This window comes from Orcinus orca, chromosome 1 (genome assembly GCF_937001465.1).
Source record: "Orcinus orca chromosome 1, mOrcOrc1.1, whole genome shotgun sequence".
NCBI lineage: Eukaryota > Metazoa > Chordata > Mammalia > Artiodactyla > Delphinidae > Orcinus > Orcinus orca.
The window spans coordinates 148074290-148100170 of NC_064559.1; the positions used below are offsets into that span (position 1 = coordinate 148074290).

Consider the following 25881-nt stretch of genomic DNA (forward strand, 5'->3'; position numbering starts at 1 on the left):
TTGCTATTTTAACTATAATGTGTCTTGGTGTGGATCTCTTTGTGCTCACCTTGTTTGGAAGTCTCAGTGCTTTCTGGACTTAGATGTCTGTTTCCTTTCCCAGCTTAAGGAAGTTTTCAGCTATTATTTCTTCAAATAAGTTCTCTGCCTCTTTCTCTCTCTCTTCTACTTCTGGGACTCCTGTAATGTGAATGTTAGTATGCTTGATGTCCAGAGGTCTCTTAAACTATTCTCATTTTAAAAAATTCTTTTTTCATTTCTGTGCAGTTGGGATGATTTTCACTACTCTTTCTTCCAGTTCACTGATCCATTCCTCTCTATCATTTAATCTACTTTTGATCCCTTCTAGTGGATTTTTGTCTTCAGTTATTGTATTCTTCAGCTCTGTTCGGTTCTGCCTTATATTTTCTAACTTTATATTAAACTTCTCACCATGTTCATTCATTCTTCTCCCAAGTTCATTGAGCATAATTACCTTGAATTCTTGATTATTACCTTCTATTCCTTACCAGGTAGATTGCTTATCTCCACTTTGTTTTTTTCTTTTTCTGAGGTTTTGTCTTGTTCCCTTGTTTGGAACATATTCCTCATCTCCTCATTTTGCCTAACCCTCTGTGTTTATTTCTATGCATTAGGTAGCTCAGTTAAATTTCCTAATCTTGGAGAAGTGGCCTTATGTGTGAGACATCCTATGAGGCTGAGCAGCATATTCCCCTCTAATGTTCTAAGGGTGCCCTCTATGTGGGCTGCATGGGCTCTTCTGTTGTGATGTGGCTGACTACTCTGGGTGCACTGGTAGGTGGGGCTAGCACTCAGCCCTCTTGGCTGCCAGCCCACTGGTGGGCAGGGCTGAGTCCCAGTGTAGCTGACTGTGTGGCCTGGAGGGTCCCAGGCCTGGTGCTGACCTGCTGGTAAACCCGGAGCTAATAGGCTAGTGGGAAGACTCCACTTGCCAGCACCACTGTCCTCATGGTGGAATAAGCTTTGAAAAACAGCAGCTGCCTGCATCTATGTCCCCATGGGGGAGTCCCAGTTGCTTCCTGCCCCTCTGGTAGGTTCTCCAAGATCAGCAAGTGGGTCTGGCCCAGGTTCCTTTTAAATTACTGCCTCTGCACTGGGACTTGGAGTATGTGAGATTTTGCACATGCCCTTTAAGAGTAGAGTGTGTTTTCTATAGCCCTCTGGCTCTCCCATATGCAAGCCCCACTGGCCTTCAAAATAAGACATTCTGGGGTTCATCTTCCCAGTGTAGGACTCCTGGGCTGGGGAACCTGGTATGGAGCTTGGACCCCTTGCTCCTTGAGGAGAACCTCTGCAATCGTGATTATCCTCCTGTTTGTCAGTCAGTTACCTGAGGGTGTGAGTCTTCACTATACCATGTCTCCACCCCTCCTACCTCTCTCATTATGGTTCCTTATTTATATTTTTAGTTGTGGAAAACCTTCTCTGCTAGTCTTCAGGTTATTCTCATAGAACGTTACTCTGTAAGTACTTGTAATTTTGGTGTGTTCATGGGGGGAGGTGAGCTCAGGGTCTTCCTTCTCTGCCATCTGGTAACAAATTTCCCATAAATTCTGTTTAAATTTATACCATGTGCCACTAATGAGTCCATGCCCCACCAGCTTTCCTTATTTTATCCTATGTTTTCAGTGTCTCTCCTCTTCAGTATAGATTCATTGCCTGGCAATCCATAGCTAGTGTTCTTCTTACTCTCTAATTCACTGTCATTTCCAGAGAAGGACAAATGGGCAACCTGCTGGACATACCTCAAGGCCAATGGTATGTCTCTCCTCACTCTCATAAATACCTTCCTCTGTGTTTACATGACCCAAGAGTCTTATACTGTATAATTACATTGTATTATAAATACATTTGGGGTCTATAGTCCATACTAGGCTACTTAAAGGGAGGAAAAATTTTACTATGTACTCTTTTTGACTTCTCCAATTCCTAGAAAACTCCTGGTATGATGCAGGCACTATGTAAAATGGATGATTGACTTACTGAGACAGGAAAGAAAACAAACAGTGCTTCGATTTTCAACCCTGAGGTGTCTAAAAGGCACTCAAGTTCCTATGCATCAGGGCTCGTGTGCCTGGATGACTAGCTCATGTGACACTAAATTAAAGTGCTGTATTGTTAGGGATTGCCAGTGTGGCTAAAACAAGTGCTTAAATCTCACCACAGAACTGTGCTTCTCCATGTTCTTAGTTTCAATGGACCCTAATGTGGAACAAAAAGTAGACTTTAGAGTCAGTCAAAAGGTTTGCATTGATTGAGCCATTCATTCATTCATTTAAGATACATGTACCTACCACTTATTATGTGTGTCTGTGTGTAGGGGGGCAACTGAAATAATTATAATTATTATAATATAGTTTCTGATTCTGATGGGATATGCACGGGATAAGATGGCAACAAACATGATGTGTATCTAGCCAATTGAAGGTATCCAGGGAGACTTCCAAGAAGAAGAGATTTGGGAGCTGAGCTTGGCCTTCATTGACTCTTCCATGCATCTGTGTGCTAAGAAGGTGGAGGTGGGGTGAGGAAGTTTGAAAACTGCTCTTGTGTGTGCTGTTTGCAAGTTGGAATGTGATTGCCTTGACATATGGATAATGGATAATGGATAATACGGGGATCTTGCAACTGGAGCACTATATGATATCTGTAACAAAATTCAGATAATGATTCATTCAACATTTCTTTCAACATATTTTCTTTAGTGTAATGGACTATGCCAGTTGGTATTGCAAGTATAAAATTATTTCACATGGTTGGGTATCCCCCTCAAGGAACTTACACAACATAGACATGATACTAAGTAGAAAGTGAGGTAAGGTAAATGAAACCTTTCTTAGAAGAGAGAAAACTCTTTCCATCAAGTGTAAGGATGGAATTAGGAATGCTTGTAGGGAGAGGTGATGCAACCTTGAAGAAGGGGTAGGATCTAGAAATATAGAGACAATGGGGACAACATTCTAAATATACTAGAGCTAGAAGTGTCCACAGAGATTGGCAAGTCCTGTGCTTCTTAAATTTTAATGTACATTCACAAGTCACGTGTTAAAATCTTGAAAATGCAGATTATGATTCAGTAGGCCTGTGTGGCCCCTAGGAGTCTTAATTTCTAACAAGCGCCTAGGTGATGCTGAAGCTGGTGGTCTGTGGGCCACACCTTGAGTAGCAAGGTCCAGTTCACATGCCTCAGAATAGTCACTGAAATCCAGGGCGGGAAGGGACTTGCCCAAGCCACAGGGTTGATTAGTATGAGGGCAGCCCTCTGTCTCACACTGCAGCAGCTCGGCAAGTAGTGAAAAGATTATAAGCTTTGGAGTCAGGCTGATCTACGCTCAATCTTGGCCCTGTTGTTTACTAGTTACAAAGCCTTGGGAAGGTTATTTATCCTTTCTGTGCTCCAGTTTTCTCATTTGTAGAATACTGATAAATAACTCCTAACTTGTAGAAGAGTTGTGATAAGTCAATGATCTGACTGGCATACAAGAAAATGTGTAATAGTGTCTGGAACACAGTAAGTGATCAAAACACACAATGTGCCTTCTCTTGCTTTTTTGACCAGGTTAACATTGTCATCAGTGCACATGGCTTCATCTCTGACATCTCTCTCCTAGGCCCTAGGCTGTATTGGCATCCAGTGACATGCAGGGGGGCCATTAACACTGGTTGGCAAATAGGTCCCTGATTAATGCCAAATATAGAGGATTTAATTTTTTTTTTTTGCTGTCTCTTTGGAAAAGGATTAAAAAAGGTAATAAACATATTCCATTAGTGCATTCTTGGTATTCTTTTTGCAATTGAGGCCTTTAAAACACCTGCTCATTAATAGAAAATGCTCAGACAATATAAAAAATATTAATGATAGACGTTTTTCATTCCACTTTGGTTAATACCTTTTTTTCCCTGGGTCCATGATTTTTTCAGGCTGTCTTAACTGCTTACCTAAATACTAAGAAAAACTCAATCTCATGGTTTTCAAGGAGATAATAAGAAACAATGATTTGTGAAATGTCTTCTCTAATGAGAAATTTCCTGTTTCAAATACTGGCATGCAAAAGAAGGATGCTGCAGTTTTTGCATTGTATGAGGGTTAGATTCAGTCTACCTGGAAGGTGGTAAAGGTGAAAAGAAGAAAAAAAATCTATGAGGAATTAAACCTGCTAAACTGTGCAGTGCCATTGTAAGAGCTTCTTCAGACATCTATTTAGAAATCTCTGCTCTTGTATCTGAAGCATTACAGAGACACCAGCATCACCCACTTCTTATTACTGCAAACATGGCAACAGTTGCCATGCTAGCAAGAGATTCGAAGCACAAACACTGGAGTCAGGAGGGAGCAGGGCGGGGCCCGAGCTGGAGTCAGGGCTGCTGAACAGTGCACAGGGCTGCCTGTACAGATTTAATTAGGCCAGTTGTTCTCTTTGGTCCCCGTGCTGTGTCCTGTCAGACATTTCAGTAGAGCAGCAGCAGTCTCAAAAGCAGCTTTTTTGGACCAGGTCTTTTACTATCAGTCGTGCACAACCATCACCACCAAAAGCGGTGCTTTGATGTGCTTTGATGAAGGCAAGAGTGGGTCTGGGCCCTCGTTTTGGTTATGAATGGAGAAAGGACCAGAGTTTCTCTTCGTTTCCAGGAATGAAAAACTCATAAAACTCTTATCATTAGAAAGTCAGGCTAGTCGTTGTCCCAATATGTCATTTCACCTAATTGAAAACTGAGAAATCTGTCACCATTTATTTAGCAGTTTGCCTTGGGCGAATCTTTGCAGGTTCCCTTCCTGTGGCTGGGAATTAGTTAATTAGTATTACAAAATGCTTGAAGAGGGAAATGCACTCTGGCTCACCCTTTGGGTTATGAGGGAGCCCATTTTAGGTTGCTAACAAGCACTGCTGAAGGATAGAAAAGAACCCAAGATTACAGCATCAGCCACCGTAAGAGCTGCATCTTTCCCTCTCTCGAGTGCATATGTAGTAACCTACATATGTCACTTGCTCACTCTTTTCATGCAAATCTTTTTTGCTTGACAATAAATCAGGTCCTTGAAGCTTATAAAAAAGGTGTCAATTTTACACATGTAGGGCTCTTCTCATATCTTCACTTTTATTAATTTCCTATTTTTCATCACTTCTTCTTTTGAACAGAATATTTTGTTTGATGTTCTTTCTTTTACATTTTTCATGGAGAAATGCTGTTTCAAACTAAGGGTGGTTTTAAAGTCAAGGAACTGAAGGAAAGAATTGACATTTTTCACCTGCTCCTAACTTTAAGGCTGAATGCCTCTGTTCAGTGAAATCTCTAAGCCTGTCTCCTCAGTACAGCAGTCAGAGGGCTGAAGGCCTCACCCGTGCTTTGTCAACTGATTGCTAGGTGGCGCTAGAGAGCAAGGCAACTAGAAAAGAGCTTCTAACACAACTGCTGTAGGTCCACATTAGCTGGAAGGAAGTTCTTACATTGAGCCCTATTGCATTTCAGAACAGACTATTTCCAATTTTGATGACTTGTAGGATATCAGCAACATGAGATGCAGAGAGCACCAGCAATCAATTTACAGTCTTCTGTCTTCCTTTTACTTTTTGTGTGTATGTGTGCCTCTGGGAATTGTTTTCTTATTTCACTACAGTGCTTTCTGGGTATGGTACCTAGGGCTGTGGTGAAGAGGTTTTGTATAAATATAAATAGATGGATATGCTTATTTTTTGACCTTTATGGAAATAGTTTTAACTTCCTCCACTTTCTTTAATTTTCCCTCCTTAGTAGATGACATTCAAGCACATAATGAAGAGGTATAAGAAGTGCTTTCACACCCTCACACAACATGTGTAGCTATGTATTATTTCTCTCAACCCCATACCCCATGACATTAAGAAATTTTCTGCTTTTGTTAATTAGAAAAAATTTATGGACAGATTTGAGCTTAAAAAGAAAGAGATAAAAGGCAAATGACAGGCATCACGCCACTTGCTTAGATTCCAGCTGCTCTCCTTTGGCTTTTATATTTTTCCAGCACAGACCCTTAATGAGCTTGATTACTGACCTTCAGAAAGTGAGTGTCACAAAAATTATACATCCCAGAGGTGATAACTGTCCTGAGAAAAAAAGTCTTCTCCCTTGATTAGGCAAGCAATGTCTTACTCTCCTCACTATACAAACAATGTGAACAAGGCCCATAGAACTTAAGTGAGTTAGACCACTCTACAAGCTCAAAATACATTGCTGAATTGAGGATTAGGTATTAATGTGATGCTCTGATACACACTGAGTTCTTTTGTAAACACTAGATGTGATATTTTAAATCAACAATGTTTAACAAGTAAAAAAGAGTTCAGAAAGCCAAAGATGTTTTTTATTATTTTCTTAAATTTATAGATCTTAAAATTATTTCTATGTAGAATCAGCTAAAAGATTCTGGGCCTTCATTGTGTTTATGAGTTAAAGGGCAGTGTTTGTCTTCATTTCCAGGACTGAAAAACTCATGAAACCTTCATCACTGGATAGGTTTTATTTTGTTGAACAAAAATATAAGCTAAAAGATTCTTTTTTTGTTTTTAATACAGTGAATTCAATTGACTACTATAGTAGAGAGTACATTTAATGAGAAAAAGATGTCTGGTTTTACGATGTACTTAATTCAATAAAGAAATCATACTAAAGTAATGTTCAAAACTGGTCCCCAAATATTTAGAAGGAAGGAGTTTATGTTTTTATATGTCCTGATTAGTTTTTGCTGCTTCTAGAAATGTGGCCAGGGAATCAGGCTGGTTTCCAGAGACATGATTAAAGAAGAGAGAGAGGACAAGGTTAGGCCATGGTCTGCTCGTGAATGAGGCAGCAGATATGGAATTTGTTTTGTTCAGGTTAGGTGTGTATCAGTGCAGGCAGCTGATTATAAAGATCTGTTATGAGCAGGCATAAGCTGAGGTAAAGTGGCTAGTATCAGAGGTAGTCAGAGTGAGAAGGGAAATTTTTCCTTCAATCAAAGGCTGTACTGGCCATAGACTGAGAATGAGCTACGTTCCATTGAAGCTGGAAGAGTTTTCGAGGCAGGTAGTTCAGTACTCTGGATAGCTCCCTGCTGATTATCCTCAAAGCCCAAACCAGAGGTTAGAAGTTTCTGCTTCTTAAAGACAGTTCAAACATGTTGGCCAAGCATAGTCTCCAGAGGCAGCATGGTGTAATGGAAACACCACCAGATAGGCCCAGATTCAACTATTAATTACCATTTTTCCACTATACAGTTTCATTAAAGTTACTTAAATCGTTGGAGTCTCAGTTGTAAAACAAACTGAAAAATGGAAACCAGGAGGCCTACTTCATAAGTGAGGATTAAATGGAATCATGTTGCGAGGCTTATCATGATCATTCATTCATTCCACAAGTATGTATTTAGCAACTATTAGACCCTATTCTAAGTACTGGAGACACAGAATCAAAAAGGAGAGACATTCATGCTCTCATGATGTTTACAATTTAGTGTAGATACCAATAAAAAAGTAAGTGATTGGCTAAAACTATACTTCCAGGCAGATGTAAGTGCCATGAAGAAGCTATTCTACTGATTCTTGTGGGCCTAAAGCTTGAATTTTATTGGACTACATGGGAGAAATAGCATGGGCCCACGCCAGGTGGGAGGTCAGTTAATAAACACCTGTATAAAGCTAAAATCTTTGAAGGACAACACCAAGATTGGGTGAGCCAGGAATAATAACATCCATTCTACATAGGAAGATACAGAGGATAATTGCTCTATGTCATCCTTGGCTCCAGATAAACTGAGAAAAATGAAAAAATGAAATATTTTCCCTGAGAGGTTCTATCCACAAGCCCATTCACATGCAAGTTTTAAAACAAAAATATCACTACATGTGTTTTATGGAAAACTCCAAGTTGAAGTTTTTAAGTGGTTTGGTGGGTTAGTGTCCCCAGATAGTCAGAAAGAGCAAAAGCAAACCATCTGTGAAGTAACATACACCAAATAAAGGTCAAAAAATTGCCAGCGATAAAGTTCCAAGGAATATGAGCTACAATAGAAACAAAAATTTCTAAATACATTTTAAAACAAGGAGCAAGAATTATCAGGAACAATGAACTACATAATTATATCCAAAAACTTCAGATAGAGAAATAGCAGATATTCAGATATATTAATAGAATCTAAAATAAATGTGTATGAAAAGAAGAAATAATTTAGAAGTGTGTAGAAGAAACAGATTTTCAAAAGAGTCTAGTCAAATTGCAAAAGCTATACAATTTCTAGAATTGGAATAGATATTAGAAATGAATTGAATTAGAAATGCAATGAAGAGAGCAGTGTATTAGATCCAGCTACCAAGTGTACTGGATAGATTTGAAGAAATTACCAGAAAGCAGCATAGAGAAAGTAAAGGGTGGAAAATTTTTAAAAAAAGAAAGATTGAGAAATGTGGAAAATAGAGTGAGAAGATCTAAAATACATCTAATTAGAAGTCCATAAAGAGAGAAGAGAGAAGATGGGGTAAAGACATATTAGAAGAGGTAGTGACTGAATTTTCCAGAATTTATGAAAGATATCAATCTTCAGATTCTGGACATCTAATAAATTCAAAACAAGATAAATAAAAATAAATCCATACCTGTATACAACATAGTTAAACTGTACAATACCAAAAACAAAGAGAAATTCTAACAGCAATTAGAAAGGGCAGATTAAAAATAAAATAAATGACAATTAGATTCACAGATAATATTTTAACAGCAGCAACAACAACAAAGATGTGGAAAAGCACCTTAAAGTTTCAGGGGAAAATAATTAAACACGTTAAATCCCATATCCACTAAAATATACCTCAAGAAAGAGGGAAAATAAAGGCGTTTTCAGAATGGAAAACTCCTTTTCCGTTCAATAGTAAGATAAGAGAATCTCAGGTGAGAGTTACCTAAGGGGACAAATGTGTTCATGAACTAATGCTCTTGTGAAGGAAGGCTGTTCTTTTTGGCCTTTTACCTGGGTAGCCTCTTCTGACATCAAACATCCCAGCAGCTTTTAAAATCCCTCTGTTTTTATGTAGCTTCATGAGAGATCCCATAGCTTTTCCAAACTTGGTTACATATCTCCCATTACGGGGCCATAAAATAGAGAACAGAGGGCTTCCCTGGTGGCGCAGTGGTTAAGAATCCACCTGTCAATGCAGGGGACATGGGTTCAAGCCCTGGTCTGGGAAGATCCCACATGCCGCAGAGCAACTAAGCCTGTGCACCATAACTACTGAGCTTGTGTTATTTAAGTCTAAATAAACCATAGCTGTGTAAAACATTAAAATAATATCTAAGTTGTGGAATTAGAAAAATCATAATAAAATAAAATAATGGATAGAATTATATAATTTGGGAGGGAATGAATGAAACTAAAATGCTCTAAAATATCTCTTTTATTTGGGAGTAGGACAAGTATATTAATATAAAATTTATTAAGTTTAATATGTTAAAGTTTCTAGGGTACCCACTAAGGAACAGAAAACCAGAGTGCCTATTCAAATAATCCAAAGGAAAACAGGCAAAGGACAGAGTGAGAAAAAAACCCAGAGAGAATAAAATAATATGGTAGCAATGAATTCAAATTATTTCAGCAATCACAATGAATGTAACAATCAACATGACAAAAGGTATAAGAACCTTGCAGAGAAGATTATAAAACCTAACTAAAAGATGTTAAAGAACATCTAAATAAATGCAAAAAGTACTATGTTTATGGAAAGGGAGACTCAATGTCATAAAGATGTCATATCTTCCCATATTGATCTACAGGTTTAAAATACCTATAATCAAAATCTTATGTTTTTGTGAAAAAATGCAAGCTGATTATAAAATTTATATGGAAGAAAAAAAGTCAAGAATAATCAAGAATAGTCAAGATGGGCTGTGCCCTACCAGAAATCAAGAGTTTAATAATGCTATTGTAATTAAAATCGTATACAACTGACACAGGGATAAACAAATGTCCCAATGGAACAGAATAGAAAAACTGAAAACAGACCTATCTAAAGGTAGATCCTTGATATGTGAAAGAACTTCTTTTATAGATCACTGAGAAAGGGATGACTATTCTTTTTAAAAAGGAGGAAAAGAAAGTTCATGGTCGTTATTTCATGTTTGTTCATCCTGTTCTCTTTATACCTGAACTATATTTCCATCATCTCTCTCTTCAGTGAAACCTTTCTCCACTACCTCAACTCAAAGCAAACTCCCCTTTTAAAACACACTGGGAATGAATGTGTCAGTGCCTTCTTTTTTCACACGTTTCCAGCATCAAAATTCTATTCTTTTTTTTATTACAAAGAAGTAAGCAGATATTTAATGCCCTAATAGTGAGGGGGTGGGATGGAAAGAAGTTTGAATTAACTGGTTGTTCATTATTTTTGGACAAAAGAAATTTGAACTTGACCGGAAAGTAAGGGTCAAAATTCTGAGCGCCACAGTTTTACTCAAATTTCAGAAATACAAAGCATGGTATTCTTAGGCCAACTAATGATTCCTCTAATTTATTATAGATAAAAATATTTAATATTCACCACTTACAGTTCAGTTATAAATGAGATATTGTAGGCACCAGAAAAAAAAAACACAAAAGAAAATTTCTTCCCTTAAAGTATTTATGAACTAATGGGGAATTAAAAATAAATGATCATAATAAAAGACAAAATAACACAAATGTATAAAGTGGCACAAACTACCGTGGCCTTTGGTAAGGCATAACTGAGGAGGAGTTAGTCCCAGAAAAGGCTCTTTCATGACATAGTGATCAAGCTGACTAGATATTACTGAAGGCTGATTAATATTTTGATAAGATTGGGCGGGACTGTTGAGGTTAAAAAATAGGATATAGGAATAGGTTGACAGTAAATTAAACATGGGGTGTGTATGGGAAATAGTAGAACTTCTAGTTTGTCTATAGTGTGTGTCACCAGGGATGCTATTGCTATTCTGTGCAGGATAATTCTTTATTTTGTGGGATTGTCCAAAACATTGTAGGAAATTCAACACTCTGCCCCCCCCCCACTAAATATCACTGGCACCGCCCTTGTCACTGGGAAATACCAAAAATACCAAAATATCAAAAAATATGTCTTACAGTTCCCAAAACCCTAGAGAATTTTTTGAGAAGAGAAGTGATGGGATCAATGTCTAGAACCACTGGAACATCTGATGTTCACTGTGGGGTAAAACTGGAAATGTGTTTCACTGGTCATTTTGGATTCTGGATGACATAACGTCACTTAATTTTAGAGGCAATGTGGAATTATTGGTAGTTTTAAAGTAGGGTAGTGATATAATTGGAGGTCTACAGAAGGAAGATTACACTGGCAGTAGAGGGTTAAGTGGATTATGGCATGGGGAAGCTGGGACTCGAGGGAGAGAATTTAAAGACATGACAAAGAAAGCAGAGCAGCCAAGTTTGGACATATGGACTGGGGGCTAACTGTATGTGTGTGTGTGTGTGTGTGTGTGTGACACAGAGAGCGAGAGAGAGACAGAGAGTTGGAGCCATGGGTTGAAACTGCTGATTGTGGTGAGCTGGCAAGAGAAATAAATTGGGAATGAAGAAGGGATTGGAAGAAAAGTGAATATTTAAGAGGCCTGAGGGAAGTTTCAGTACAAAGAAGCATGGAGGAGAGGCAGTAGACTAAAAAGGGGAGTATTTGCCCTTCGGTGGTGAAGAGACACCACACTACGGCTGAAACTGGATAAACCATCCTGCTCCACAGAAGCGAGTGGACACAAGCCCCTCACCGCTCCTTTTTTCATTCCTCCTAGGAGCATTGGTTTCATGGTGCTATCATCTTACACAGTTGCTGCATTCTGGAAAAACTATGTGTAAGTTAAAATTTGATAACATATTCAACTTTTATAAGTTGAATTGCATTCTAAGTGCACTAGGCAAGCTTTCTATTTAAAGGAACCCTTTCATGGACCCTTTTGTAATGTGAAAAATTAATTCCAAATCAATCTGTTTCACAGTTCCAATCTCTGGATCTCTGCTCTCTTCTCCTGGACAGCTAACTAGGTCATAGCGTTCTATTCTCAGAGCCCAGCCCCACATAAACACTAATTGGTTTTCACATCTGAAAGGTTGTGTATCACTTTGTCATTTCTAAATTTACATGATGTAATCCATGTACAAGATGGGAGATTTCATACCCTGTGGGAGGAGCAAGTGCCACATGCTTAGTTTTCCAAATATATCTAAAGACACAAAGTATTTTAAAAGAGGCAGAACTTCAGGAGTGCCTTCCCCAAACTCAGATTTCATCAGTTTGGGGTTGCAGCAGGAATTAACAAATGTCTATTACCTTTGGAGAAGATATCTGACACAGTTTCCCACCTTGATATTTATTTTATAAAGGAAAATAATAATTAAAAACAAATGTGGAAATAGAAACCAAAACCCCCGCCAAATCAAGAATTACAAAATTACAGGCTGTAACTTTCATAACCCCAAAACTGAAAAAATAAATGCACTATTTTTAAGACATTGTTGAGGGCTCCAAGACCCAAAATTGGGAACATTTTGGGTGAGGACTACAGGCCATATCTTGTTGCTATTTAGGAAAAAATAATGCTGGGCTAAAAATTACACCTTGTGTGATTGTAATGAGTTAGTTAGAAAGCCTCTTAGATCAGAGGTTGCTAGCACCTTGCAAGGACTTTTGGGAGAGACCACACAGGTAATCAGCCTTCAGAATGGTCGCTTTTTGTCACAGCTGCTGTTTCACCTTGGCACTCACGGTCCTCTTTTGTTTACCCCATCAGTTGCATCAGATTGACTGGAAGGTTAGATTGTAGTATTCTCTTTGAGCATGCTTCTCATGCTTGGATGTATATTGGGCTCACCTGGAAAACTTTAAAAGCTCCTGAAGTCTGGATGCCATCCCCATGGATTTTGGTTTAATTGGTCCTGGACACTGGTACTTGTAAAAGTTCCCCAGGTGATTCTTAATGTGCAGCCAAAGAGCCGGCTGAATTCCAGGTTGTTAAACTCACGACCCTGCTGGATCCTTGGATTCTTTGACTTTAAGAACCTATTGATCTCTGGTCTCATTTGCTCTTTCCTATACACATGCTGAAAAGGCAGGCTTGGGAGGAGTAATTGAATTCTTTCCCTGACCAACTTCCAGAAGACATTGGAAGAAGTCCAGTAAATACAAGTATTGGCAAAATATATCAAACTTCTGAAAAGTGACACCTCCTGTGCCAGAGAAATTCAGAAAGCATAGGAGAGTCCTGCATGAGGACTCCAATTCTGCTTCAATAAACTTAATAAAGTTACTTACCCTTTCTGAGCCTCAGTTTCCTTATCTATAAAAATTGGAATACCTAACTTCTAAGGTTTACTTAAATGAGTATTCAAAGTGTCTAAAATAGTGCCTGGCATGCAGTAGAAATGCAATAGTGATAGCTATTTAAAAGGAAAGAATAGAGAAAATAATTAAAGCTTATTGACTGATTATGCTCCAAAATAATAATAATTACAAATTATTGAGCCAATTTATCCAATTTTTTTATCCTCAGAACAAATATTTGTTACATATTGACTTCATTCCAATTACACTGCTAGCTACTAGGGTTACAGATATGAATAAAACAGACATGGTGCATCTTACAACTTAGCTAAATGCTTTACTTATTTCTGGAGTTGATTTCAAGCAGTCCAAAGATTGACCTTACTAGAGGAGTGATACAACTACAAACTGACCTTCAATGCACCCTCACAACAAATACTCAGGGTGTGCTAGGCTGTTAAGAGAAATTTGTACCAAGTAGACAGACAAGTACTTATCAGGGTTCCGTAACTGTCCCGAAGGGCCAGGGAGGTATAAAAAACCATGTGAGAATATCAAAGGGAGCATCTCAAAACACCTGATGATTTTTTCCCACCCTGTTTGGGCAGTTTTAGGAGTAGTGGTGTACCTTCTTCCGGGTTCTTGAAGGCCAGAGCAGCTGTGTTCCCTCCACCCCCAACTCATCCAGTTGGGTGTGCTGCTGTGCCTCCCATCTGGGTAGCTGTCTATAAGTTGTGTGACTTACCTACATTATGGGAACTTGCACCCTTTGCTTGGGTCTGTTGGCATTTTTCACTCAGTCACTCTTGTGACAATACTGCCTCTCCCAGTAACAATCCTAAGAGCTAGTATTACTATCTGTATATTACATATAAGATGTAGGTAACTTGCCCAAGGTCACTGAGCTCTTAAGTGGTAAAGCCAAGACTGAACCTCAGATCTGACTCCACAGCTCATCCTCTTAACCTCTGCCTCAAGTGGACAAAGCTTGGGTGACTATGCTTTGGAAATACCAAAATCTGTCTCTTCAGATAATTAATTTTAAAACCACAAGTAAAGAAGAAGAGCAGATGGAATTGAAGATGATGTTGTGACTGAACCTAATCTAATCTTGGCCTATGAGCCCCTTATGAAATTATGTGAGAGACTGGAGTCCAGTAAAGAATTGTGTTCAGTTTGCCTTGTTATCAATCAAGTCTGCTGATACTTAACTTCATGACATTCCATAGATTAAAGTTCATGATTCAGGTTCTCATCTCTTCACAGCTGCAGCTGCAACTCTTTTGTCAGACCAGGAATATAATAACTATGGCTAAAAAGGCAACAATAGCAATTTGTAGATGGTATAGGATCCTTGCTAAATCCAGATAATCTTTCCTCACCTTCAGGATAAAAATGTTGACTCTGATGACAGAATGTGTGAATGTGTATATGTGCATGTGTGTGTATAAGTGCGCATGTGTAATGGCTCATGTACAAATGCTCTGGAGCACACGTGGAAGGACAGAGATTCTAAGCCAATCTTTTCTGATTTTCCAGGAGTTGCAGTATGCACTTTGTAGGGTATCCATGGAGCTCACAGTGCCTGCCTTTATTGTTCTCCATCCAGATCAGGCCATTGGCGACCAGGGTTACATACATGAAATATGACCCCACCTTCACTCCAACCACATTTGTTTAGACCAGAGGTGGCCATATAATCCAAAGGGACCAATCATATTTTCTCGCATGGCAGACTGTACTTATTCCTGCTTCGTTATGCTTTTTGTATTTATGCCCTTTGCCATATGACTCTGTAGGACCTCCCACTAGAGGCTGAGTATATTTTCTCTCCCTATCGATGTTGGACTCAGCTATGCGACTTGCTCAAGGAATGTCGTAGGTTGCAGGAGACTGTGTATTGGGGATTGGGGCGTGTAAATGGCACAGTTTGCTATGGAAGAAAGCTGAACTCTTTTTTCCTCTTTTTCTGACTTGCCCCTTTGCTTAAACTTTTTTTTGTGGCTTTTGTTTTTCTTTGAGGTAAAGTTCACATCATATAAAATCAATCGTTTTAAAGTGAAAAATTCAGTGGCATTTAGTATACTCACAATGTTTTGTAACCACCACCTCTATCTAATTCCAAAATATTTTCATCCCCCCAAAATAAAATCCCATATCCATTAAGCAGTTACTCCCAATTTCCTCCTCCCCAACCCAGACCCTGGGGCCACCAATCTACTTTTTTGTTTTTATGGGTTTACCTATTGCTATTGATGGAATTGTGTCCCCCCTCCCTCCAAATTCATATGTTGGGGCCCTAACCCCATATGTGACTGTATTGGAAATAGGGCCTTTAAGGTTGTGATTAAGGTTAAATGAGGTCAGAAGAATGAAGCCCTTGATCGGAGAGAATTTGTGCCCTTATCAAAAGATAAAAGGACTCCAGAGCTCTCTCTGCCATGTGAGGGTACAGTGAGAAGGTGGCCATCTGTAAACCAGGAAAATTTGAAAGTCCCACTAGAACCCAGCCATGCTGGCACCCTGATGTCAGATTCCAGCCTCCATGGTGAGAAACTTCTGTTGTTTAAACCATCCAATCTATGGTATTTTGTTATAGCTACCCAAACTGACTAGTACACCTATTCTGGATATTCATATAAATAGGATCATACAATATGTGAATTTTGTCCCTGGCTTCCTTCATTTAGCATGTTTTCAGGGTTCATCCATGCTGTAGCATGCATCAGTACGTCATTCCTGTTACGGCTGAATAATATTCTATTGTATGGATACCACATTTTTTATCTATTCATCTGTTGATGGATTTTTTTTTCCCCACCTTTTGGCTATTGTGAATAGTGCTGCTATAAACATTTGAGTACAGGTATTTGTTGAGTATCTATTTTCAATTCTTTTGGAAATATACCTAGGGGTGGAATTGCTGGGTCATAAGGTAATTCTCAGAACACTGAACTTTTGGTGCTCAGACCTTCAGAGTTGCTTCTTGATTCCCACACAAGAAATTCTTCCTTAAATTCCATAAGAAACTCCCAGAATACTTTCAATAAATTCCTTTTGTTGTTGTAGCTAGACAGTTCTTGCTGTAGTTAGACAATTCTTGCTTAAGCAAGAGTTAACCCGAAGCTTAGAGAACCTAGACTAACAGACAACAAAATTTCTAATTTTTGGTCAAAATATTAGAAGAAAAATAGGTTCAAAACTCCCCTTTCAAAATTTGCCACAGGGGTGGTAAGTTCCCTGTTGATACTAAGCAAATCAGGTGATTATCTTGATGAAATTCTGGAATCTGACTTGACTGTGTAACTGTCAACTACCACTTACCTTTGGGACCAGGCAGCATAGGACCTTGCATTTAGAGCATATTCCAATTCAAAACGACTCCGTAAAGCTGCCACGTGGCTCCGGCCAGGCCCTCCGCGGCTCAGCAGACAATCAGAAGAAGAGGAAGGTGAGAGAGACCCACTGCTGTTACTTGATGCAGGCGACATCAGCTGAGTGAAGGAGGGGCAATTTCAATCAATTAATAAATCCAACAGGCTTAACATCATAGTATAGAATGTAGATTTAACTTTCCATTCGAGGATTTCTCATATTTTAATTTCAATTCATCTCAGCTTGCTTTTCCTTTCAGCCTCTGATGGCAACACCTGGCTAGCTTTTTTTGACCCAGTTCTGTGATAAGAGCTGGCCCATAAAACTTATGCTTGTCTTTAACAAAACACAGTAGGCTCAAATCAGATTCATAAAATAGAACATTATTATTTAATGGTTAAAAGATTCTCTACATTTTTCACTATGGTGATGAGGTTCATGGCAGAGTTCCTTTAAATTGGAGCTTACAATTATTCCCTTTACATAAAATGGATTTACACACTTTCCCAAAAATACATCCATTTTATAAAATGAAGGCTGCTTTAATGTCCAGCAAGCATGAGGACTAAATAGAGTTGTTGTAAGAGAATTTTAAAAAATATTTACAAATAGTTAAGTATAGTTAGAAAATAGAAGAGTGTGAGGGAAGAAAATGAGAAAGAGAAGAGGAACAAATAAGAAAGTAGTTTTCTTGAACTTTTGACACCCTTGTTACTTATGCATTCTACATAACACGACTGAGAATATTAGTGCTTTGACATTATAATTTCATAAGACATGTAGAGAGCAGACTTTGGTTTAAAAAAATAATATATATAAATTCTAAACTCTTCACAGTAGCCAAGACATTTCTAAGTAAAGCTCCGAGAATCATGTGATGTCAGTATTGAAATGAACCTTCAAACTCTTCAATGATTTAATTTCTTCTATGCATCCTTTTCAAGTCAGCTATGCAATCTGATGGGGAACCTCCAGTGATGGGGAACTCACTGTCTCCAGATCCATTCATTTATGTTAGGACAGCTCCGACCAATGGAAAGTTCTTCCTCACAATTAACCGGTTCTATTATTGTACTTCATTTCCATCTGTTGGCCCACAGAGAACTAGGCCATTCCCTTTCCTACATGACAGTTCTTCAGATGTTTAAAAACAGCTGTTGACTCATCCTAGATTTGTCTTCTCTGGGATAAGTATCCCTGGTTCCTCTAATTGGCTCTCACATACAGGATTTTCAATCCATTCACCACTCTGATCTCTATTCCCTAAAATTTGTGTTCCAGTTTTAATTATCCCTTTAAAAGGACATAACTGGGAACTATTTTGTTTGGCCATCTCAGGAGAGAGAGGAATGATCACATTCTTTATTCAGATGCAAGACAGATACTTCATATTCTAACTCACCAAAAGCTTATTATCCACTAACCTTCATGATGCTCCTTAACCATATCTCCAACATTTGATTCTTTTACTATTGTTTCTTTGACTCTGGTGTATGATGATATATTTATTCCTATTAAATTATTTCTTAGACATGTCCTACTACTTTTCCTGCTTTCAAATATTTGTTGTCTCTCTCAACTTTACTATATCTACAAATGTGATGAGCAGAGCCTTCCTCACCTTGATCTTAACCACTGACTAAAAAGTTGAAGAGTAGAGAGGATAGAGCCTTATGGAGCTACACAAGTTAAGATCCTTAAAGATGATTCTAGTTCATTAATTAGTGCAATGCAGTTCAGCAAATTCTCTTTGCATATAGCCCATAGTTATTCGTCTTTTCCACTAGGGGAGATTGTGCTAAGAGGCTTGGTCAATATAACAAGACTAGCTAGCTTAGCAGATCCTACCATTGTCCCTGTTTCTGGAATTCTCTCTCTGATCTAACTGGATATATCCCAGGCTTGGCACAGCCTTGCTCTGTCAAACACAAAGGTTCAGAGTGAGAAGATACTTGGAACTCAAGCCTGAAAAGCATCTCTCAACATCCCAAGCCTCTGGCAGATGCTCTTGTTAGTAGGGGCTGCTGTAGTCCCACCAAATCTACTTCTCTCCACCTCGTTTGTTTCAGGACTGAAGAGAAGGGAAAGGAAGTTTTATGTTTAAAGAGTAAAGCTTCCTCTTTGTAAGTTCCAGTAAAGATTCATGAGACAGAGCCACTCACTTCAGGCAGTAATCACAGACCTGGAACACTTTTCCAAAAGATTAGGTTCCAGGGAATTCCCTGGTGGTGCAGTGGTTAAGACTCCGTGCTCCCAATGCAGGGGGCCCAGGTTCGATCCCTGGCCAGGGAACTAGATCCCACATGCATGCCACAACCAAGAGTTCGCATGCCACAACCAAAGAGCCCACGAGCTGCAACTAAGGATCCCGCCTGCCAGAAATAAGACCCAGCACAACCAAATAAATAAATATTTAAAAAAAAAAAAAGATTAGGTTCCAGTCACTCTTTGTTAAGATTTTAAGGAAAGAAAACTTTCCTTGGATGGTTCCACTTTGGGATTTAGTTGTGCAATCTCAGGTTGATGCTGTTTTTCCCCATTTTTGCCCCTCCATACACTCGTTTATACGTGAGCCTGTATGTGTGATGTCCATCCCTCTCTCCCGTAGCACTCAGTTGCATTTGGGAATATGTTATTATTTTTGAATTAACGCTCATGTTTCAGTTCCCTTGCCTATTTTCAAATGCTATCTCCTGAACAGGTGTATAGAAAATTAAGGCAATTATAGAGAAAATTAAAGCAAACAGCTCCTTGATATTAAGGAAAGAAAATTCCATTAGTCTCATTACCAACACACATCACTTTATGTAAAATATGTGTGGTATAAAAGCAATGCCTCCCAATTAATTTATGTGCTAATTTTAGTAATATTTTTTCTGGTTCTTATTGAACATAAATGGACAATGGCTTAATGTTTTAGCTTACATTTCATTGTCTGTAAGAAATTTTGTATAGAAGGTAATGATTTACATAATTACCTTCTAACACATTTGTTATTTTTAAATTTTTACATATCAATTTTTTAAGCTATGCATACCCATGTCTATTTGCTTGCCTGATTATTTGTTGGAAGGGCCCCAATTCACTCTGAATTTGCCTTTGCCCTACAGATGCAGTCAATTCTCCTCCACCCTAAGAACTTAATTGACAGGGTGAAAATATGAATGGAGTTATGGACACACACTTTCTTTCCACAAGCAAGACCTTAACTACATTCCCCAACGTCATTAGATATTCAAGCCTTTGTAATGGACATATTTCAGAAGCCAAAGTTCTTACCTCAGTGTTGCAGAGACACTCTTCTAACTTGGTAACAACTTCAGAAAATTCAGGTCTTCCCTGTAAATAAAGAAAAGACTTCTTTTCCCCAAAGAATAGAAGGGATGCAGCTGTCTTTGGATTTTAAAATTGGATATTTGCATGTGCAAAGAATGAGATTAACAATAAAGTAGATTTTTATTTAAAATACACTTGTATTGAAGTGTTAATTGAATGTTCACTTGCTGTTCATGGAGGGATGTTGAGTCTCCCTCTGATAAGAGTTTTACGTCAGAATTTGCAACTACATTCAGATAATGAAATAGTGGAAAAGCTTTAATTAGCTTTGTGCGCTTTAACGCGGCAGGTTTGCCTCTTCAAAATCAAAGAATAAAAGTGAATACTAAAAACTATTAACTATCTCAGTGCCCTATAATACACTGTTCAATGTGTCTGTAGGGAAAGAACTGCTACAGTTGATTTTATAATTAGCTTTATTTTTGAAAATACCGTCTCAGATTCAAAACTAAGATCAATAGCAACCTCATGACTATGCCCTATTTCAGGGGTTAAGATGAGCTTTTAATCTTCAAAAACTGTCATTAAAGATATTGTCCACTATGAACCTTAGTGTCAGATGAGTTTGGTCAAATAAACATTTCTTGTATTCTGATTATATTCCAAGCTTTGTTCTAGTTGCTAGAGATATATAAATGATTATGGATCTAAGGAAAAAATTCTCGGGATTTTAGAAAAAGTTGGTTTCTTTTGAAGAAATTATATGCCTTCTTTTTTCAGGTCCTAAGGACATGTTACATAACCTATCATTTCTCCCTTTATGAAACTTTCACTGCCAGGAGGTGGATAGCCCAATTTAACATTCAGATACAGTAACCAACTAATTTAGATTCTTAGTAGAACAATTTCTCCCTTAATATCTAGCCCTCCCTTGAGGACACTGCTTCCCCCAGAGCTCTCTCAAGAGGAAGCTGTTTTCTCTCACATATTCCTGTACTTCTAGGTGGGTGGGGATGGTACTGGGGGTAAGCAGGGGGCGGGGGGGGGGGTCTGTGTCTTTCTCACTGACATTGTAACTTCCAAATGGTTTCTCCTGGAAGAGCCACCAGTTTGTCAAGCTTTTCCCCAGAGTCCCTCTCCTTTCTCTGAAGGTTTTGCATCTGGCTCACTGTCATGCTCTCTAGCACTACTCTCAGTGCTTTTATTATCCATGCAGATAATCATTAAGGTGGCCTGACCTCTGGGGCCCTTTGTCTCCTCTTCTGCAATGCTCTTATCCTCCACCTTCCCTTGGTCACTTAGCCCCCCAGTCATTCACACCCTAGGCCCTGTTACCAGCGATGCCTGCAACTTCTCCGTGCTCTGCATCCTCACAGTTTCCGTCAGATGGCCCTCGGGCTCTACCTCCTCTCTACCCAGCTCACTTTGTCCGGAGCTCTGACTCCAACAACTTTGACTGCATAAACCATCTTACCACTTAAGAAGATGCTGCTTTGCATTGTGAAGATTTTCAAATATACCCTGAAGTAAAGGAAAATAGTGCAATAAACCCCTGTGTATATATATATATATCACTCAGCCTTAAAAACCATGTTTTTGCTACTATTGTTCTATCTTTTTGTCTATCATCCGATGTCTCCCCTATTTTTTGTTCCTGTTACCATCTTTTCACCATCATCCAGTCACCTTATTTCCTCCATGATTTAGTTTAGATTACACTGGCAATCATATTCACTCCATCCCACATAGCCTCAACTCCCTTGCCCTAATCATGAATTTTGTACACAGTTGGAAAAATCCTAGTCTTGATTAAATCCATCCTGACGGCTCTTATTTCAAAATTATGACCCTCTAACCTGAAGTGGACCCTCAGTACTGTTTAGAGAGTCTATTTTGTATTCCTAGCTCACTCTCTCTCACTCTCTAAATGGCTGTTTTGCACCTTCTCCTCTTTCTTCAAACCTCTAGTTCCCACTAATACTTCAACCACCCACCTATATCTAAACTCACATCATCTGCCTTCACTCCCTTTTCTACAGATGAACTTTGCCTGATTCTATCCGAGGGCAATTCCTTCACTGTGTACTAGATCTTATCCTTGCTAATCTACTCAAGGACATTGCTCTGACAATAATTCTCCCTTCTATTTTTTGCATCATCAGCGTTCCCTTTCTATTGTTTTATCCCATCAACCTACAGACATATAAATTCTTTCATCTTAAAAACATATGAACAAAAACAAAATAAAACTCTTGACTCTACTTCTTCCTCAAGCTACTATTCCATTTCTCTGTTCACCAAAATTGCTCTAAAGAGTTGCCTAAATTTGCGGACTCTTATTCTCCTTCCATCTGCCCTCCATCCCAATCAGGTTTTCTCCTATAACACTCTGCTGAAACTGCTCTTGTCAAGGATACAGATTTACCTCCTCATTGCTAAATCCATCTTACTTGGCACAGCATTAAATGCAAATAATCATTCTTTTGTCCCTGAAACATTCTTCAACTGGACTTGAGGTCACTATTTTCTCATTATTTTAATTCACTATTACTTGCTATTTCTCAGTCTTCTCTTTAGATTTCACTTCTCCTCTTTATCTTTAAATTTTAAATTGCACCAGGCCTCAGTCTTTGGGTCTCTTCTCTATTTAATTTGTTGAGGATTTAATTCAGTCTCGGCTTTAAAAAACAACTTCCAAATATCTATATCTAGCTTAGTACTCTTTCTTGAACTCTTAACTCACATATGCAACTTCTTGCATTTATAGTCTTCTCTGCTTCAGTAAATGGCAACTCTATCCTTTCTGCTTCCAAACACCACAGGATAATATATGAATTCTCTCTTTGTCATACTCTTGCTTCTAATTCACCAGCAAATCATAATCATTCTGCCCTCAAAATGTATCTAGAATCTGAATGAACAAACTGCATTTATATTGGATCAACCCTCCCCCAGATAACAACTGTAAACTCTGGATAAAATGTAAAAGACTGTGACCTGAAAGAAACAGAGAGTGAACAGGAGCAGGTAGATTTTGGAGGGGAGTCACAGAAGAAACTAAGGGCATAGGATAACGTTCTTATCTTTTTTTTTTTTTTTTGCAACATTTTCCCTAAGGGTAGGCCCCATCTGCATCTTAGAGAGCAATTAAAATTCTGATGGCGGTAAGCCTGCAGTTTTGCCTGCTTGAAGAACCCGAGGATAGAATTCAGGGCATCTAGGGTAGAGTGAATTAGCTATGGCTTTGTAACAAATTATCACAAGTGGTTTAAATCAATACCCATTTATTATCTCCGTGGGTCAGAGTCTAGTACAGGTTAACTGGGTCCTTTGCTCAGGGCCTCACCAGATTAAAATCATGGTGTTAGTTCACTCTGTGATTCTCATCTGAGGCTCAGGGGCCTCTTCCAAGCTCACTGGTACTGGAAGAATTCATTTCCTTCAGGTCCCTGTTTTCTTGCCAACTGTTGTTCAGGGATAACGCTCAGCTTCTAGAGGATGCCCATAGTTCCTTGCCACATGGCTCCTATAAGCAGTTCACAACATAGCGATTTGCTTTCTTTCTGGCCAGCAAGGGCATGTTTCTCTAAACTTTTTCCCCTGTGACCAACTGGAGAAATATTCTTTGCTTTTAAAGGGCTCATCTGATTAGGTCATACCTACACAGAATAATCTTTGTCTTGCCATATGAGGAAACATAATTATGGGAGTAATATCTCATCATATTCATAGGTTTTGTCCAAACTCAAACGTAGGTGGTATTCCTGGAAAAAAGTGGAAGGGATCTTGGGAGCCATCCTAGAATCCTGCTTATCACATGTAAGCACTAGAAAATGAGGGGAAATCCTAGAAGAAAGGGGTCTGGGAGAGGGAGCCCCAGAATATGCATATAAACTCTGCCTAATTCTCTGGCTGACCTCTGAACCACATATGCATAGGGCAGACTCTAAGCAGCCCAGGTAGGCTAAAAGAAGTGAACTGAGATTAGATCTTTTGCTCAATGCAGGACATTGTTCTTACTATTTTTTCAGTCTGAATTATCTAACTCTTATTCCTGCCTGTGGAAATCCTCTGCCCTCTTCAAGCCCAACTCACAAGACACATCCTTTATAAAGTGTCCAAGGATTTCGCAAAATAATTTTTCACTATTATTTAGATTTATTTCATTCTTTCTTGTGTTACAACTAGCTATTTACATGTCTATATCACTAGCTGGAACATGATTTGAGGGTAAGCAAAGGCCTGTTTACTCCTGTATACCTAGCATGTTCCACTGCACAGGATAGCTTAGTTGAGCTCAAATTTGTTACATTAAATTGCATCATGATAATAAAAAATTATACAGAATCTGACTACCTCTCATCCTTGTCTAAACCATCATCTTTTGCTTGTATTATGATAGTTTCCTTCTAATTACTTTTGCTGCTACTATTCTTTGCCTATTAAAAGTATGTTCCCAACATGGTAGCCAATCCACAGCTACCATCAGACTCAATAGTGAAATACTGAAAGATTTTCCTTTAAGATTAGGAATAAGACAAGGATGCCCACTCTCATTCAGTATAGTATTAGAAGTCCTAGTCATAGCAATTAGGCAAGAAAAAAGAAATAAAAGGCATCCAACTTGGAAAGGAAGAAATAAAACTCATTGTATGTGGATGAGTTGATATAGAAAACCCTAAAGACTCCACCAAAAAACTGTTAGAACTAATAAAAAGATTCAGTAAAGTTACAGGGATACAAAATCAATATACAAAGATCTTGTTGTATTTCTATACACTATTAACAAGCTATCAGAAAGAGAAATGAGGAAAACAATCTCATTTACAATTGCATCAAAAAGAATGAAATACCTAGGAGTAAATTTAACCAAGGAGGTGAAAGACCTGTACACTGAAAGCTACAAAATATTGAGGAAAGAAATGGAAGAAGACACAAATAAATGGAAAGGTGTCCCATGCTCATGGATTGGAAGAATTAATAATGTTGAAACTACCCAAGGCAATCTACAGATTCAATGTAATCTCCATCAAAATTCCAATGGCATTTTTCACAGAAATAGAACAAACAATCCTAAAAATGTTATGGAACCACAAAAGACTCCAAAAGCTGAAGCAATATTGAGAAAGAACACAGCTGAAGGCATCATGCTCCCTGATTTCAAACTGTATTACAAAGCTATAGTAACGAACACAGTAGCCAAAATAATTATTTAAAAATGTGCTACAGATGAAGTAATGCCACTCACAAAAGCCTCCAATTACTCTCATCTTATATGGATAAAAAACCAAAGCTCTTGCATTCATCTCCAAGACATGCACAGCCTGCCCCTGCTATTTCCTGGCTTCCTCTTCCTCTTGTGTAGCAGGCCACGCTGACTTCCTCAGGCTGAGAGCACACATGCCTTCAGGGACTTTGCATTTACCATTCTTCCCACCTGGACTGATCAGCACCCTTCATGTTTCCCAGGTCTTTGTTCAAATGTTACTTTATCAGTTTTCTCTTGTCACCATATTTGCCCTACTTATTCCATAGAACTTATCACCAGATGACTTAATACATATTTTCATATTTTTTGTTTATTGTTTACATCCCTTCGTAACATGTCCATCCAACGAGGGCAGGAGTTTATCACTCGCTATTCTATCTCCAGTGCCTTCAGCAATGCCTGGAGCACAGAAGGAATTCAATAAATACTTGTTGAAAGAATGATAGAATTAATAGTTTTATGTTTTTTTACATTTTATTTTATTTTCAAACTTTTTGTATGGGTAGAAGGTTTTTTATTATAATTTGCTTTAAGTTTTTTTTTTAAACCAATCAGGGAATACATTATAAATGAATGGCCTTTTTTTGAACATTAAATCCAAAACGGTGTTAATATTTCATTGGAGAACTG

General features: G+C 38.4%; 1 protein-coding gene across 4 annotated transcripts in view; it reads right to left on the minus strand.

The window, feature by feature from the left end:
• TNNI3K (TNNI3 interacting kinase) overlaps positions 1 to 25881 on the minus strand; it is a 288986-nt gene that overhangs the window by 38678 nt on the left and 224427 nt on the right. For 2 of the 4 annotated variants that reach the window (XM_049703163.1, XM_004279954.4), the window contains exons 24-25: positions 19986 to 20045; positions 16656 to 16825 (exon numbers count right to left, since the gene is read on the minus strand). In XM_049703163.1, coding sequence (XP_049559120.1) covers positions 16656 to 16825; positions 19986 to 20045 — 230 coding nt within the window. Of the gene's footprint in view, positions 1 to 16655; positions 16826 to 19985; positions 20046 to 25881 lie in introns of those variants that run through there. The other 2 variants (XM_049703161.1, XR_007474235.1) reach the window with 2 other exon arrangements.